The sequence below is a fragment of the Schistosoma haematobium genome, chromosome 7, assembly GCF_000699445.3.
Source record: "Schistosoma haematobium chromosome 7, whole genome shotgun sequence".
NCBI lineage: Eukaryota > Metazoa > Platyhelminthes > Trematoda > Strigeidida > Schistosomatidae > Schistosoma > Schistosoma haematobium.
In genome coordinates this window covers 7,043,181-7,059,928 of record NC_067202.1, presented here as the reverse complement: position 1 = coordinate 7,059,928, position 16,748 = coordinate 7,043,181, and the positions used below count along the sequence as shown (strand labels likewise).

At 32.2% G+C, this 16,748-nt stretch overlaps 1 protein-coding gene across 1 annotated transcript; it reads left to right on the top strand.

The window, feature by feature from the left end:
• Positions 1-246: 246 nt before the first annotated feature.
• Positions 247-14,762, top strand: MS3_00009512 (uncharacterized protein; the record flags this gene model as incomplete). The annotated part of the gene is made up of 5 exons (XM_051217896.1): positions 247-359; positions 3,635-3,697; positions 6,525-6,797; positions 8,035-8,286; positions 14,722-14,762. Exons 1-5 carry the CDS (start codon positions 314-316, stop codon positions 14,760-14,762), a joined length of 675 nt encoding a protein of 224 aa, XP_051064328.1. The 5' UTR covers positions 247-313.
• Positions 14,763-16,748: the final 1,986 nt, after the last annotated feature.

Genomic DNA, 16,748 nt, shown 5'->3' with positions numbered 1-16,748 from the left:
CACAAACTTTGTGTAGGCATACACTTTCGTTTCATAAAAAAAGAAAACTTACTCACCTAACAGCCTACTTCGTTCTCGTCTTATTCTAAGCATAACAATACAGAATACTCATTAAAAAAAAACACAACTTTTAGTTATTGTGTAGGGTGATATTCATGAAAATAACCTATTGTTTTATCTCTAGACAGTAAATTCTTTAAAATTATGAGATGATCGAACGATCGTAAGTTTTATGCTAAATAGGAACTAATATATATAAACTTGTGATTGTCACATATTACAGATACATATTGGTTTGTGAGTCTTATTGAACATGAAGCTCATTAATATCCACTGGTTATTTATCACTTATTTATACAGTAAGTGTAAATATTTCATTGTTCAATTAAAAAACCCTTTTATATTTTATATAAGGACTTTCGTCTAAATTTGATTGAATAGTTTTGCAATATTTGAGCATCAAGTTGATGTATGACATTGAGATGGTGGAGAAGATTTGTAGTTCAGGTGGATGATTTTGGTGGAGTTTTGTTCTCTGAGCTGGATAGTTTGGTTGTGGAGCTTTCATCGTTCTTCTGGACGACATCAGCACAAACTTCAGATAGAAGTTTGTGCTGATGTCGTCCAGAAGAACGATGAAAGCTCCACAACCAAACTATCCAGCTCAGAGAACAAAACTCCACCAAAAAGATGTGTGACATTAAAGAGGAAGAATGTTGTATTTGTAAAATCTCAGTGAAAGAATTTGAAGTAGATCCAACATTTTGTCTGGCAATCTCGTCTAAGCTTATTCAAGGAAATATAGTCAAACATTAAAATGATCGAATATAAATAGGGATATGGTTTTCCGGTTCACTGTGTACTGAATAGGTCATCTAATCAATGTTTAAAGTAGGTTGTTGCATTAGTGTGTAAGAGACATGTGAAATGAAAAGTGTTAAGATAACAGATTGTGTGTGTAAACTTAAGTGATTTCAAATTCACTTGATGTTGTTTTACTTGTATCTTCCCATTGTTATTAAGGACTGTAATTGATCAGTCTCATGTTGACATATATGTATCCTGTTTGGATTGCCTCGATATAGCCTTAAGTCACAAGCGTTTTAAGCAAAGATGATTTCAATCACTATTTGTAACTGAATGTTTGTGTTATTTTAATGTTCCAGTCAATTATTTAACATATACAGATTAGAAACGTTGAATGTAGTTGCCGTTATTCAGATAATAAGAGATAGATAAAATGGAATAAGTATTTCATGTTTACTTATTAATTATTAGTTGCCATGGGACAGCTAACTGTATTCCATTCCTCCTATTATTACTGTTTGGATTTGTCCATATGTGTAGGGCTTCGGCTATCAGTCTCTATTTGTAAGGATTAAAACCTTTCTGAAGAATTCTTGTGCCATTGAAACCAATTGTATGACCCTATTCTATCGAGTGTAATGCCATCACTGATTTGTTCTCAAGTTTTCTTATATTATCTGAGGATTTAGGAATGTGCTTTCAGCATAGTTTGTGTTCGTTCACACTCACATTCAGTTGTCTTGATGTTTCACCTACATATGTGGAATTACAGTCACAACATTTGATTTTATAAACATAATTCCGTTGTTCCTCCTAGTGTATTAGATCTTTGGTTCGTACTAGTTTTGATCTTAGAGTATTGTTTACTCGAAAGAATACCATTATATTATGAAGAGTTAAGATCCTTCTGATCTCTTGTGAAATGCTTTTCCGATATGGGATCATCACTGTGTTAACCTATTCTTTTTTTAATTATATCATTTTGTTCTTCATTCTTAATTATTCTTTTAATTATTCATTATTAGAATGGATATAAAAGAAATTCATTTCCATTTCTATATCACTTGATTCAGTGACAAGTGAAATAACCAAATCAAACTTTGTAATTACATAATGAAGAAGTTATTTGAAGAGAAAAACAGACTGTTTACAGATGTATTCGTTTTATGAATTAAGGATGATGCGATGATTAGATTAGTGCTATAACTTGTGGGTTTGTGCTCCTATGAATATATAACGTAAAGATAGCGCCAATCAGAAAACAGTGATTTATCGACAGGGCCAATCACGTGTAAACCTGTGCGAACAGCCTGGAGTCTTTATCGGCCCTTCTTCTTCCTGTCTAGCCCTGCCTCTTAAGTCCAGAATACAAATCTCAACCTCTGCAATATGAATCATTTATTTCAAACAGACTGGGTTTATATACCAACCAAACAGACCACATCGTAGGATTAAATATGAAAGAACATTTGTACAAGATCTAGCCAAATGTGGCTATGAATGTGGGAGACTGTAATTAAGACTGAGCATAATTCAAGAATGGTAAATCGTACAATAACAGGTAATAGGTCAAAATGAAGCTTATTACAAGAGAAACAAAAATATGAAAAGTTTAGTTACTTAGCAATTATACGATAAAAATATACGTATAGTATTCGTTCATAAATGGATCCCAACAGTTACCATTCATTATTCTCATCGGAATAGAATATAACAATTAGACCATGTCAGTAACAACATAATCATTCAAATATTTATACGCTATTGCTTCATACTGTATTCAAAACAACTTGTATGTTCAATTCATTATTTATATTGTCTGATTAAATCTTCCCACTAGTGTCTAGGACTCTAATTAATTAGTCTATTGTTGGCTTATACTACAACCAGTGAAAATTGATTTGATATTGTTGTTAAGTTACAAGCATTTTTTCTAAAAGCTCAAATGAATGGAGGCCAACACTGAAATCAAAGATGTGGGTTTCATCCAATCCAAATAATGTGAAATATCTAAACTGATTAACTGATGTGTAGTATGAAGTAAAAGTAATCACATTGAATGAATTCATTGAATTCTGCTAATATTATAATCCCTGATTAGTTCAAATGGATTATAATGAATGTATAGTTGTTACATTAAAGTCGAACTATTACTATATTTACATTTTGTGTAATCTACTCACATTAGTGATGATATTATGGTTGATTTCATTCAACCCCTAGACATCTGCTGAAATCTATTCATGATTATATATAATCGTCATGAAGTCGTTATTTTCAATATCAGTCACAGATTACATTTCATTCTTGTGTAAGATCAAATTCAAATAGACGATTTATATCAAATCTATAAAATTGAAATATGTCACATGAGAACTTTTCTCTCACAGACATTTAACGTCTCATATTATCAATGATGATTGTAAAAGTTGACTGAATATTCACCGACTACTAATATTGATTTACCTACTGAATCTTGAACTCATTATCATGTCATCTATATGATGAATCTTAAAGAAATTGAACAAGACATGAATACTGGTTACCATAACTAGCCATCATTAGGTGTGTCTTAAAAATACTTATGACCAAATGAGAATGTTGAGATTAACCTATCAGGTTGCATGTATGCGAAGATGAGACCAATCAATTACAGTATGTAACATGTACAGTGAATTAGTGAAATCAGTACAAATGAAATCACTACAGATTGATCGAATTGTATTAGAATTCTTAAAATGCATATCAATTGTGATTTGTCAGCTGATCTTAGAATATGGCTTCTTTCAAATTCGGAATGTATTATTTCATTCTTTTATAACCATAGTTATATTGGAGACAGTTAGTGGATTGATGGGAAATGTGTACCTATCGAGTAATGCGGATCCAAGTAAGTCATACTATGAAAATGACCATATTTGTAAATCTGTTAAATTCTACTGAATTTGAGAACATCTCAACTGTTCCTTGTATCCTTCTAATTGATCAATTAATGAGGAACATTTTGAGATATTAATATATTATGATTATTGTTGTTCATGGGATAGCAGAACGTATATGATTGACTGAAGTTGTAATGGAAATGAAATGAGATGAATATGAGTGGAATGAGGAACTTGACATCAATTGTTCTTTGTGACAGTTGAATACATCTAGTTTGATTTAACTGAGATTTCAGGCATCACATGTACTGTGTCACCGATTTTACTCGCATTAAAGCGTTTGTTTTGATTATTTGAGAATCTCGTCCAAATTTACGAAACATGTCAATCATGATGAGTTGAAGCCTTTACTCTAATTGATTTTTTTGAAATTCCTTCCCCTCCTTTTCTAAAAACAAAACAGCACATTGAGTCAGAATGGAGTGTGCCTCAACTATTAAGATTGTAGTCAACTTATAGACAGATGTTTATTCTTAAATAACTATCTTATGCCAATCATTCATGAATAACGAAGAAAACTAACTGCAATGTACTCGCTCATCAACTGATTACACTCTCAAGTTTGTTGAAATGGACTAGTTAATAAAACTTCAAGTGATAGTGAATAAATTTATTTACTTTTGATGTCTGATTTTCAAGTATCTTGCATTAGCCTTTCAAGTTGCTTGACACGAACTTCCATGAAGCAATCAATTGGAAATAGATTCCCTATATAATATCTTCTCGGTGAAGAAATATAACCTCTGTAAATAAACACAATGTGAAATGAAGCCGATTATAGCATCATTTAATATTTAAATGAACATCAATATCTCTCTAATTCCATTCTTCGATATACATAACCTAATCACAAAACTTGCATTTTCCTACTAGAAAAATATCACAATGTTGATGTTTGCATTGGGACTTTAGTCCAGTACTGATAAGCACATTTGAAATTCCTTAGATTGGATAACACTGGATATCATTGCCGACCACTATCAAGCATTGCTCAAAAATCTTTGTGGCTTCAAACAAACATTGAAGCTATCCTTTCATGATGTGTATATGTCAATAGTGACTCGTAAAGTTCTGTACTTAAATTAAACAACGATGTGTTTTAAAGCCGTGCAAATGAAATGACTAGTTGATAATAATTTGTATAATATGTCAGGATTTCAGTGATTATGGATGTGTCTTTATTCATCCAAATTATTTATTATTCTTGAGTAGTTCATTCTAGATTTTTTAAAAATATCGAGTTGAATTCATGAGTTTATCTAAGCTAGACCGTTAGTGAAAACCTGGAAGCACTGAACGGCCATTTTGTTCTAGTATATGACTACTCAAAAGTGAGCATCAATGACCCAGCACGTGCGACTCGAACTCAAGACTTCAGGTCTCGCATGTGAACGCTTAATCTCTAAACCACCTCAAGACCAATTTATAGAAAATTATTTTGTTTTGCATAGAATAAATTTATATATAAGTGAGATATTGTGACTGAAAGTTTTTCCCTATCGAATAGTGAACAAACCTTTACTCCACATGACCTATATAGTACCATGTTTTTTTAATTTAAGTTATATAAGTGGCAATTCTTTGTCGAGGTTGTTCAAGCTAGCTATCTTTATCGGTTGTCTTTGTACATGTTTATTATCATCATGATTCCATGATGTGTTCATATTTGGTGACGAATATATTAGAAATATATTGGAAAACACTTCTAAAATGAAAGCAAAAAGTGATCGCTTCATTCGACAGAATAAATTCACTTACATAACAATGAATTAGTTAGTATAATTTAAAATGATAAGTTAATGAATCAATCATTCTTTGATAACTGTTGAAAATCAGGAAACACTTGACTATTGTTTCATCCTGGTTTGAGATTCCAACGGTGTTAATGTCTAACTTCAACCAATCCACGAAGTTGCGCCACCATATACCATTGTCTTCAGTGAGCTGATATCTCACAACAGACCTGGTTGTACTCCACTGGTAACGGCTTCCCGCTAGAACTCCAGGATTATTTCTTGAAGTCAGTCACTAGTGAGCAGATGATTATTATCAGAAGGGGTTTGTGGAGATTTTTAGAAATTTTCACAGTGGAGTACAACCAGGTCTGTTGTGAGATATCAGCTCACTGAAGACAATGGTATATGGTGGCGCAACTTCGTGGATTGGTTGAAGTTAGACATTAACACCGTTGGATCCGTTGGATGCCGGCTCAGTGGTCTAAGGGTTAAGTGCTCGCGCGCGAAGCCAGTAGGTCCTGGGTTCGAGCCCCGCGCGATGCGGGATCGTGGATGCGCACTGGTGAGGAGTCCCATACTAGGACGAAACGGCCGTCCAGTACTTCCAGGTTTTCAATGGTGGTCTAGCTTCAACTGACTCATGATTTCAATCTGTGAAAATTTCTAAAAATCTCCACAAACCCCTTCTGATTCCATTTTGTAACGTAGATAATTGTCTCATATACAACATGATTACACTGTAACTCTTTTATATTAGGATGAAACAACTGTGATTCCCCGTTTACAATATTTGTCATTCTGTAATAATATGTATATATTATATGGTCAACAGTCTATTTAAGTGGTATATACTAACAAGTAAACATAGTTTACAATAACAATTAGTATTCTGATAGGACTGTCAAAATTATATCCAAAAATTGTAATGAAATAGATGAACATTTTCATTAGCTCTATTCTGTATACTAATTCTATTGTCTTCAAAAGTAACGTTAGACTGTATAAATTTTTACTTGCACCATTTTGTTTATATCTGTAGAGAATTCAGAAAGTACAACATTCTGGTTAATACAAGAGCGTAAAGAATATCTATACTTTCAATGGATTCCATTTAAAAGAGAATATTATGGTGCTTTATTTCTTGAACAAGAGGATGATGTTTCACGACAAATGACAGATGATCTAGAAGAGGCAATGTTAATGACTGTTGCTCCAGCATGTAAAAATCAAAAGTACTCTCTGAGGCAATCAGTAGGCTATGCGATAGCTGGTTATTATGATAAAGAATCAAGGGAACTAAATTTTAATCGAAGTGAGTTTGATTATTTTTAAATTGAATAGATACAACTGAATATTATGAACGTAATTAGAATTATTCCACTGACCACTGATAAGAATTGAAATCTTTAAATAAATTACGAAACATGGAGGATTAATGTCATGTATTCGAAAAACCTTTTTTTTTTTTAATTAACCATCTTCATAAACTGAAGTCAATGATATCAGAATTTGCAAATCGTTTAGATGTGCACCTAAATAGGACAATTTGTATCGATGGTTTCTATCGACTTAGATCTTAAAAAATCTTGTTGACTGATTTGGTTCACACGATAAGACTGTGATATTATGTAGTGTGTGCTACTCATGTTCACAGATATAAGTAGTATGTATCTGTTATATCCCGATAAGAATAATGAATGGTAACTATTGGGATCCATTTATGGATCAATACTATACGTATATTTTTATCGTATAATCGTTAAGTAACTAAACTATACATATTCATATTCCTCTTAATATAAGCTTTATTTTGACTTATGAACTATTATTATACGATTTACCGTTCTTCGGTTATACTTAGTCTATTAATTACAGTCTCCCACATTCACAACCACTTTTGGCTAAATCTTGTACGAATGTTGTTTCCTATTTTATGGTACGATATGGTCTAGTTGGTTAGTATATAAACACAGTCTGTTTGGAATAAATGATTCATATTGCAGAGGTTGAGATTTGTATTCTGGACTTAACTGTCTGGACTAGGCAGGAAGCAGAACCGATTAAGACTGTAGACTGCTCATACGGGTTTTATGCGTCATTGGTCCGATTGATAATTCACTGCCCTCTAATTGGCGGTATTATCTCGTTATACATTAACAGGGTATACAGGCCAAATATTAAAACAGTATCATTAATTAAAAGTAAAATACCTGAAGTAGAAGGTTAAGAAGATTGAAGAAAAAGGGACAAGAACATAGAATGATTACTACGTAAACGAAGGAACAATGAAGTCTAAGATGACTGATTAACATTTTGCAAATGAACTATTTATCGTAGGATTCTCAGATTTTACTTAGATATTCTGTAATTTTGTACTCAGCTACAATCGATTGACCCCATTTCTGTCCTCGTGTAACTATAATTATATATATTATGAGTGTTTTGATATTTTGAAATGAACAGTTCTTGTACCATGGATCTTATACCCATATATAACCATATATATATGTTATTCAATCGATTTTTTTCCTGGATCATTCTGATCAAAGTTTTCAGATTGGAACGAATTACATTTGAAACAAACGATGATAAATCTACCTCTTTAATATGGATAATTAATGATAAAATTTGTTCAACAGAAGATTTAATAATAATATTTAAAAAAGACTCAACAGGATTTCATCGAATGTATACTATTTCTGCTAATGAAAGAAATTATCATTTTACAAATGGATTACATGATGATGAACATGTTATTATTACTACTTATCATGAACATGCATTCGGTTTATCTGAATTAGGTAAATTTGTAGTAGAAATAAATTGATTAACTGATAATTCACTGAAATTTTATTAGTATTATTTATATTACTAAACTACTACTAATACTAATATGGTGTGTGCTACTGATATTGACAGATATAAGTAGTAAGTCATATCAATCGAAAGTGAAATACCTAATGGCAGAAAGTTGTGAAAATCGAAGAGAAAAGAATGAGAATAGAGAGTGATTGATATGGAAATGAAAGGATAACAAAGTGTGAGACAACTGATTGATATTTTGCGAATGAATTATTTACTGTATAATTCTCAGATTTTGCTAAGTGATTGGTTATCCCCGTCTGTGTTCTCGTTCACTAAATTACAACTAATATATAAACAATAATAATAATAATAGTCATTTTATTAACTAATTTCGAGCTTTAGTTTACAAAGTTTTAGTCAGAAGACTTGAATAGTCTAGTTCAATTGTATCAGATGAGTGACTGTTATTCACTTCAAATAATAGGAATCGGTTAACACGATACCGCGAATTGATAACAGTTGGAGATGTACATCATATGATGCCGACTGAATGGTTTAAATGTTAGATTGTTGCAGTTAGATCCATAAGTACTTGATTAGATTCTATATGCGGTTGTTGCACAAAAACACTGATATTGAATATTTTTTAAGTAGAGTAAAACAACTATTCAGTGCCTCCCAATTTTCAACTGAATTATAACCAAATTTAATAAGTTACCACTTCTATGAAAATTTACAGTAAATGTTCATTATTGAGAGGGATAGTTCATATTCAACTTGATAAACACTATCATAAAGTTATATCCTTTTTCTCTGCAAGAACAGATTTCAGTTATATAGAAAATAGTGTTGTATTGGCTTTGCTTCGTTAATCGATTGCATCGATAACTGTTATAATATAAATCTCAACGGTGCAGTGAGAAGCGGCAACTACAGTTTATTAGCGGATAACTCAGACCACAAAACTATAAGCAAATCGGGCGAATTTAAAAAGGAGAGGCGATTAGATATAAGTGAGCAATTACATAGAAAAATTTATAGTCGAATTGTATAAGGGCGCAGCAAGGTAAAGCAAGGACTAATAATGGGATGATGAATCATCGAGTGATATTTCAGCAATCGACATTTTAGCTCGAGTCTGTCATATGCTCTAATGATCATAACGGTACAGAGAAATATCTGAAATATTACCGTTCAAATAACATTGTCTTCTAAGCAAGTTAATAAAAGGGCTTAACTAAAATTAACCATAAACGAAAATGGTTGTACGATAGTTGCTATAGTGTCAGTACTGAAAATATTCTATAAAAATAATATAAATGTTCCTTTATTTATCCATAGAAAAGTGAAGATAAATTTATTGACTCATCGATCTCCATTTTAAAATGATACTTTTATTGTTCGACATTAGTGATATTACTCACTGATTCTAGTTAAACATACCAAAGTTGAATGGCTACATTCGGTAAAGGGGCTTTCATTGAGTTGTATAGATGTCTTTATTGACATTGAGTAGTACATCGCTGATTACTACCAACAATTAGTTCATATTATCGAAATAGTCAATTTTATTCTTATCAGAATATCGCACTACTTATTCACTATACTTATATAAACTTCATGAAAGTCGGATAGGGATATGAAAATGGCAGTTTATGGAACTCATCAGTTCTTCTTATCAAACTAACATCATAATGAAAATGAACGGGTTAAAATATGCACGAATAATGGACTGTTGTTTTTTCGATTTTCCCTTTTCTATTTATCATACCATGGAATGAAACGAACACTGAACAGTTGTAAGTTATTTGATATTATTAATTATAATTTATAATATAGAACACTTTTTACCGAATTTAAATATCATAGCTTAGGATGTATGATGATGTTAATTAGATAATCATTGTCAAGAAGAAGCCAGTAGTTGGCTGTTCCATTGAGATATTCAGTAATATTCATTCATAAACATAGGACGAACAGTTCTCCACAAATACTCATTGTCTTTACAACCATCACACAAGACAAACGAATGTCTTAAATCGGAAGTGTAGCCAATATTATTATTTATTTGTCAGGTATACCGTTGTCCACTATCCGTTTTCTTCTTTATCACAATCTTATATATAGTTATACGGATGTCCAAAATGTGTTAATCTTTACTTACGTCTATCATGCATTATTTTCTTGAACACTTTCAAGTTTCATGATTTTGTATTTTTCTTATTCCCACAGATACATAAAAGCAAATCTAATGTGACAGGTAATATCATTTATTATATTTTTGAGTGGCCAAAGTCGGGTTCTCTTTTCAACGAATTAAGTATTAATCTGTACATGAATTTGTATTTGCACACAACCTGAAGGCGTTATACAATATCTCATTCTTAGTATTCACACTAGATAACCTAGTACTACAATCTTGACATTACATAATCATCTTTCTTCAATGCATTTACTTTATCTCACACTAATTAAATACATACCATTGCACAGTTTGATGCGAAATTCGTGGAAAAGTAGGAACTCATTGGTGAATTTCATTTTTCTTTGAATAATTAGATTCACATTGAAAATTGTAACTGATCACTGAATACTCGTTAAACATCTCAGAGGTTATTTCAGCTTAGTATTGTCAAAGATAACGTATTAACGCTTAAATCAGTTTGATCATGAATACTGAAATGTAGTCTCAAGCGAGACGAAATTCACATTTCATACTACATTATTATTCGCAGTTTAAATGGACTGAGTCAGTTCTGTTTGGTTATAGATTTTAAATCTTTATCTCAACTTAATGGAATCAATAAACGATAATTCACACTGAAAACAGATCTCGATCGTCATAACTCGTTAAGTGAACTCACTGTGTCAGACTACAATAATAATAATGGCAGAATAAGAATTCATGGCAAAAAACAGGGTTTCCAGTAGTAATACAATAAAGTTTAAATGAGTTTAACAAGCTCTATCATGTGTTGTGTTCCATGTCTTTGAACAGATATAACAAGATATTGTAGTGTCAGTCATTATTTTAAACCCATATACCTTATTCTAGCTTTCGGACATTCCATTCTATTCATTCTACTTGAGTCATATGTTGACCTTGTCAATTATTCGCTTATCAGTCTTGATTGTTTTTATATGAGCGTATATGTATGTGCCCTTCTTATTCCATTAATCACATGTCTGTAGCTTTATTTTGTCTGACTATAAATATTGAGTAACGCCTGACTAAAATGGAGTTGGCTTCCCAGCCATCTTCCCTGCATATCATTTTACTTTGCTCTGTTTCATTCGCTTCATATACACAAGATATGTGTATGCACAGGTCAATTCTCGCTATTTGACTTATTTAATTCCGTTATTGACTAACGCGATTTAAGTCGACGATGATATACGAGAATCAGCGATAGCAAACATCCATACGATCTAAATAGGAGTCAGATCCACGGGCCACTAAAATATCACAATTGACATTGTGATGGAACATTCTCATCAACATCATCACAATTTTAAAAAAACATTATTGTTTAATCATCTACCATTTTTGTTGACATTGATATTTCTGATATGGTTGGAAAGAGTTGTGAAGATTGTTGAGTTACCATAGTTTACATTATGAGCTGATTTCAATTATGCATTCACTGAAGAGTAGGAAACACTGAATATCCATCTATTGAAGAATGTACAATTCTGGAGGAATGTGTTGCACACAATGTCCGACATTCTCTTTCCGAGTTCCACTCATCATCTGATTGACACATCAGAACATGGAATCTGGTTAATTATGATTTATTATAATACCTTTGTTATGAACACTAGTATATGATGTGAAGTATCACGTTTAAAGGTTAAAATGTGATTGTTATATTGATAAACACTGTTGAGCAGTACACAAGGGGTATTTGTACATGTGCATAATCTAGATGAATACTTGTACCCTACTGATAGAAAAGATGAACACTTTCAACAATACCCGTTTGTAGTTTGATTACGTGTAATATAAGCATTGACAGAATGAATATGTTACCGAAGAAGCTTTAGATAACGTTAACGTAAAATGATTGTGACATTAGCACATTGGTCAGAAACTGATTCATTAAAAATATTTGTCTGACAGTGTTTATGAATTACACTCTATATGATTGTATCAGTTAGATGATTGGAATATGACCAAAGAAAATCTGATCATTTCAAATAGTTTGCCATATTGATATCTTTGTCGACTTATTCAGCTATCATAGAACTACTGGTTGTTTCAACAGATAGTCTGTTATCAGGATGGGTTTTGTGGGGATTTTTTAGAAATTTCACAGGTTGAAATCATGAGTCAATTAAAGCTAGACCACCATGGAAAACCTGGAAACACTGGACGGCCTCTTCGTCCTAGTATGGGACTCCTCAGCAGTGCGCATCCACGATCTCGCACCCCGCGGGATTCAAACTCAGGACCTACTGGTTCCTTGAAAAACATAATTTAGCGTTATATATTTTTTTAAATTTCAAAATATCATCTTTTCATTAACCAATAACTACCTTCTTTATTGATCGCTTAGGAAATCTGGATGTGCAGAATAAAAGTAATTTGGGTAAATATATTTATGACAATTTTACATCACAATTATATGTATTCTATTGTGTTGTAATCAGTTAGTGTGTCAGGATAACTTCAATTTGATTTCGGTTTAAGAATATTTGTTTATATCTGTTCATGTTGATGAGAGTAAGTGAGTGGACAAGTGTCCTCTATTCATTGTTCAATACATGTATGGTATTGGATATTATCGGGCATCTTTCACTTCATTTCATCAGTGAATGTTTCCTATAAGATTGCTACTTTCGATTTATTGCTCATTTCGAGATCCACTGAATTCACGTGTTCATTGCAGATAGTTGTAGATAACTTCATATGCTTATATCGAAATCTTCAGTGAAATTTGTACTGTTCCATACAACACATATCCACTAAGAAGTATGCAGCAAATCACCCTCAAATCCTGAATACCACACATTTTTTAAACACTGACAAATGAATGAACATCCTCATTGTAGGAAGCATGGTAATCTTCTCACTATTCGGTTTCTATTTCTGGATTAGTGAAACAGATGACATGACGTTTGAAAATGGTACGTAATCATTGAGCGTACACCAATAAACAAATGGCTTTCGAGTTTCAAAATGTGACACAATTTTGTCACTGATGTGTTCTATTGAAATTTGATGTAGTTAAGTGTTAGAATAATACATCAATTGAATTTTGTTTGATAGAAAACTACTTCTATCATACTCTTGAATATCAAATTAAGATGTTCAGTTTGAAAAGAAGCCTCATTGAACAATAACCCATAAGAACGTACTTTTTCATGTAATAGAATAGTTTACATACGTATATCATAGAGACCCTGAATGACATGGTTCAAAATCGTTTGCAATGGAGCAGGTGCATACATTCTTTGCGTTATCCCAAATTTAATCTCCCGATTCCTCCTTGTCTCTTTTTTCTCTTCCCAAATTTATTTCACTGGACTATACTCATTAAATAACATCTCCAAACCCTAATCTTCCCGATTACTGCCTACACTCTTATTACCTCTACCACTACGGGATTTGAATCGACAACTGCATCTCTGTTCTAATGTGGTATGGCAACTCGAACTGATGTACGTACATACGAATTTCTACGTTGTTACTGGCTGACTGACTGACTGACTTCATAAGTTAATAGAGAAAATTTATCTGTTAGTCACTCACTCTTATATTCATTTACATCTGAATGTTAGGTTTAATCATTAGATACTGAATCATATATGTTTCATTGTTTTCCGTACTTCATTTATACAAAGACCTATCTTGTTTTATTCGACTGAAAAATCCAAATCGCTTTTCACACAGATATTCTTAACCATCCAGTCAAATACTTTCAAAGTTTATTTCCAATACCATATAGATGATTTATCAATCCACTAATGACGACAGTAAAGTAAATGACAAATCATGTGTCATTCATGAGATGGCAATAGTAAACTATAATGTATATGAGAAATGTCAAAAACCAAATAGCATGATTGAAATATATCTACATACTTTGTGAACGATTAATTAAATCAGATGGAATTGGAATTGGATTGTCCAGCTTTAAACTATTTATTCACAAACATGATATGCTCATACACTTGTTAAGTAAATGAACGTTCTACACTGCTAATCTATGAAAATGACTTACTTCAAAACAACTAATGAACTACGCCTCTTCAAAAACTTGACCTTTATTCCACTGATCATTACATATTGTATATCTTACATGTGACAATATGATCATGACCAAATATTGGCATGGCTTCTATAGTTATTTTCAGAAGATAATTTATTTATTAACATGTTCAATAGGGAAATTAATTCACTTCGTTAATTTTCGTTCTCATATTCACAGGAAAAGAAGACAGGAATATTGATGTAATTGCTGCAGGTTAGTTATTCGGTTGAAAACGAATTATTGTTTAGTTGATCAATTGACAATGACAACTCATGTTAATGAAATATATTTAAGATATTAGATAGACCATCAGTTTTTTTTTTCATTGTTTGCAACACGATCTGATCTCCGAAAACCACCGGAAATGGCAAGCAACGGATAGCTATTCCATACTAATTTTGCACTCGTCAGAACATCCTTGTTTCCATTTGTGGTGTGGTAGTAAACAGATACTGCCGAGAGTTTCCGTACAAGGACGAAACAATGATACAAGTGTATACGCGATTCAAACGGTTGTCCATGTTGTATCAGTCTGTAATGCTAACTGTGAAGATTCAAAAATCTTCACAAACCATTTCATACTACTACCTCCTTACAGTTTTCATTCTGATAGAATAGAGCTGTGGATACCAGATTACTCTACTTTGGAAATTATGTAGACCATCCAACTGGATAATATTTTGTTGATTAGATATATAATCGGTTATTGACATTTATGTATAGCTAAGTGAAATCCATTTTATTTATGACACTACATACAACATTTTGGTTTGATTCCGAACAGTTATACTAATCAAAGAAGTGTAAAACATCCATTCATACATATTTGATTTACGTAATGGTATTCAGGTTGAACACACTTAGTAGTAAGTTATACCCACCATCTTGATTAGACTGATGCAACGTGCGAGATTAGAAATCAACTCAACTAGCCTCATGGTATGTGGTGTTATTACTGAGATATTCGTGCCATGATTCACCTCTAATATGTATGAGATGATTACGATTCATTCATCACTGAATATTGATCAATTTAATGTTTGCTATGTCCTTTAGTTTCGATTAAGTTACACATACCAAGTTACAGTGTGACCACCAGTCTAATTCCATGCACGAGGTTGGTCATTGGTGACATTTAGAAGTCTGATAGTTTTATCAATAACATCTACCAGATACAATTATTTATACTTATGTAGAATTGTTGTTAGGCTACTGGTTTACTCATTATATACAACGTTTGATAATAAAATCTATGTAATCATATTCAGTGAATGTACATGATAAATGATGTTCACATGTTCTAAGAAGTTCATTTTACATACAACATCTTTATCATTTCTTATTTCATATGAAAACTTCAAGGCTTCTGGAAACCAGTGTAAGTCATGAGAATAATATTATAACTTAGTATATATTCTCCAGTTGATATAATTCAAATATACTCATTTTTTAACTTCAGACATAAATTTAGTTTCCAATTTCTGGTTATTCAAAGCGTTATTAGTAATTTAGATGTTTAACTCTGACTGGCGATTCTATGTGTTCTTCCATTCCACTCTCATCCTCTCACCTTGACATTTCCAAGTGAAAGCTCGTTTTGTACAGAGTCGTCTCCTGGTTTCCTCCACAACGCTTAAGTGATTTGTTCTCCGGTAGATTACATCCTTACTGATTATCAGTGGTCAATGAAAGTGCAGTATTCTGTGTAGACTGTGATTTACGAATACCTGTACTATTTTTGAGATGTGAGTGGCAGTTCTATAAATGTCAAATTCGTACCATACATCTGTTGTAACATCAGTTATGAGAATTCTGACTTTAGTGATCGGTAATAATTATCCTTAATTCCAGATCTCATTCGCTTGGCAGACTATTTACCCTATTTTGCCAGTTCAAGTTTTCATATCTGCACCAGAACCACTTTCGTTAAAAATGATGCTGTGCAGGGTCTTCTCTTACCACTGATGAATGTAGAGACCACGGTTACATTGTTTGGCGTTGTCTACATTTGTTGGTATGTATGAGACAGCGAGACTAAGTGTCAAGCATTAAATCTAATCCAGCTTTTTTTTATCTTCATAATCCGATGGTAAACAAAGCCCTGATACATTAAGCACTTATGTTAATAGTAAATTTGTATATGTATGTAAATTAATATAAATTTTCTTTAAAAAAATATTCCCTGATAATTCATTTTATGCCAA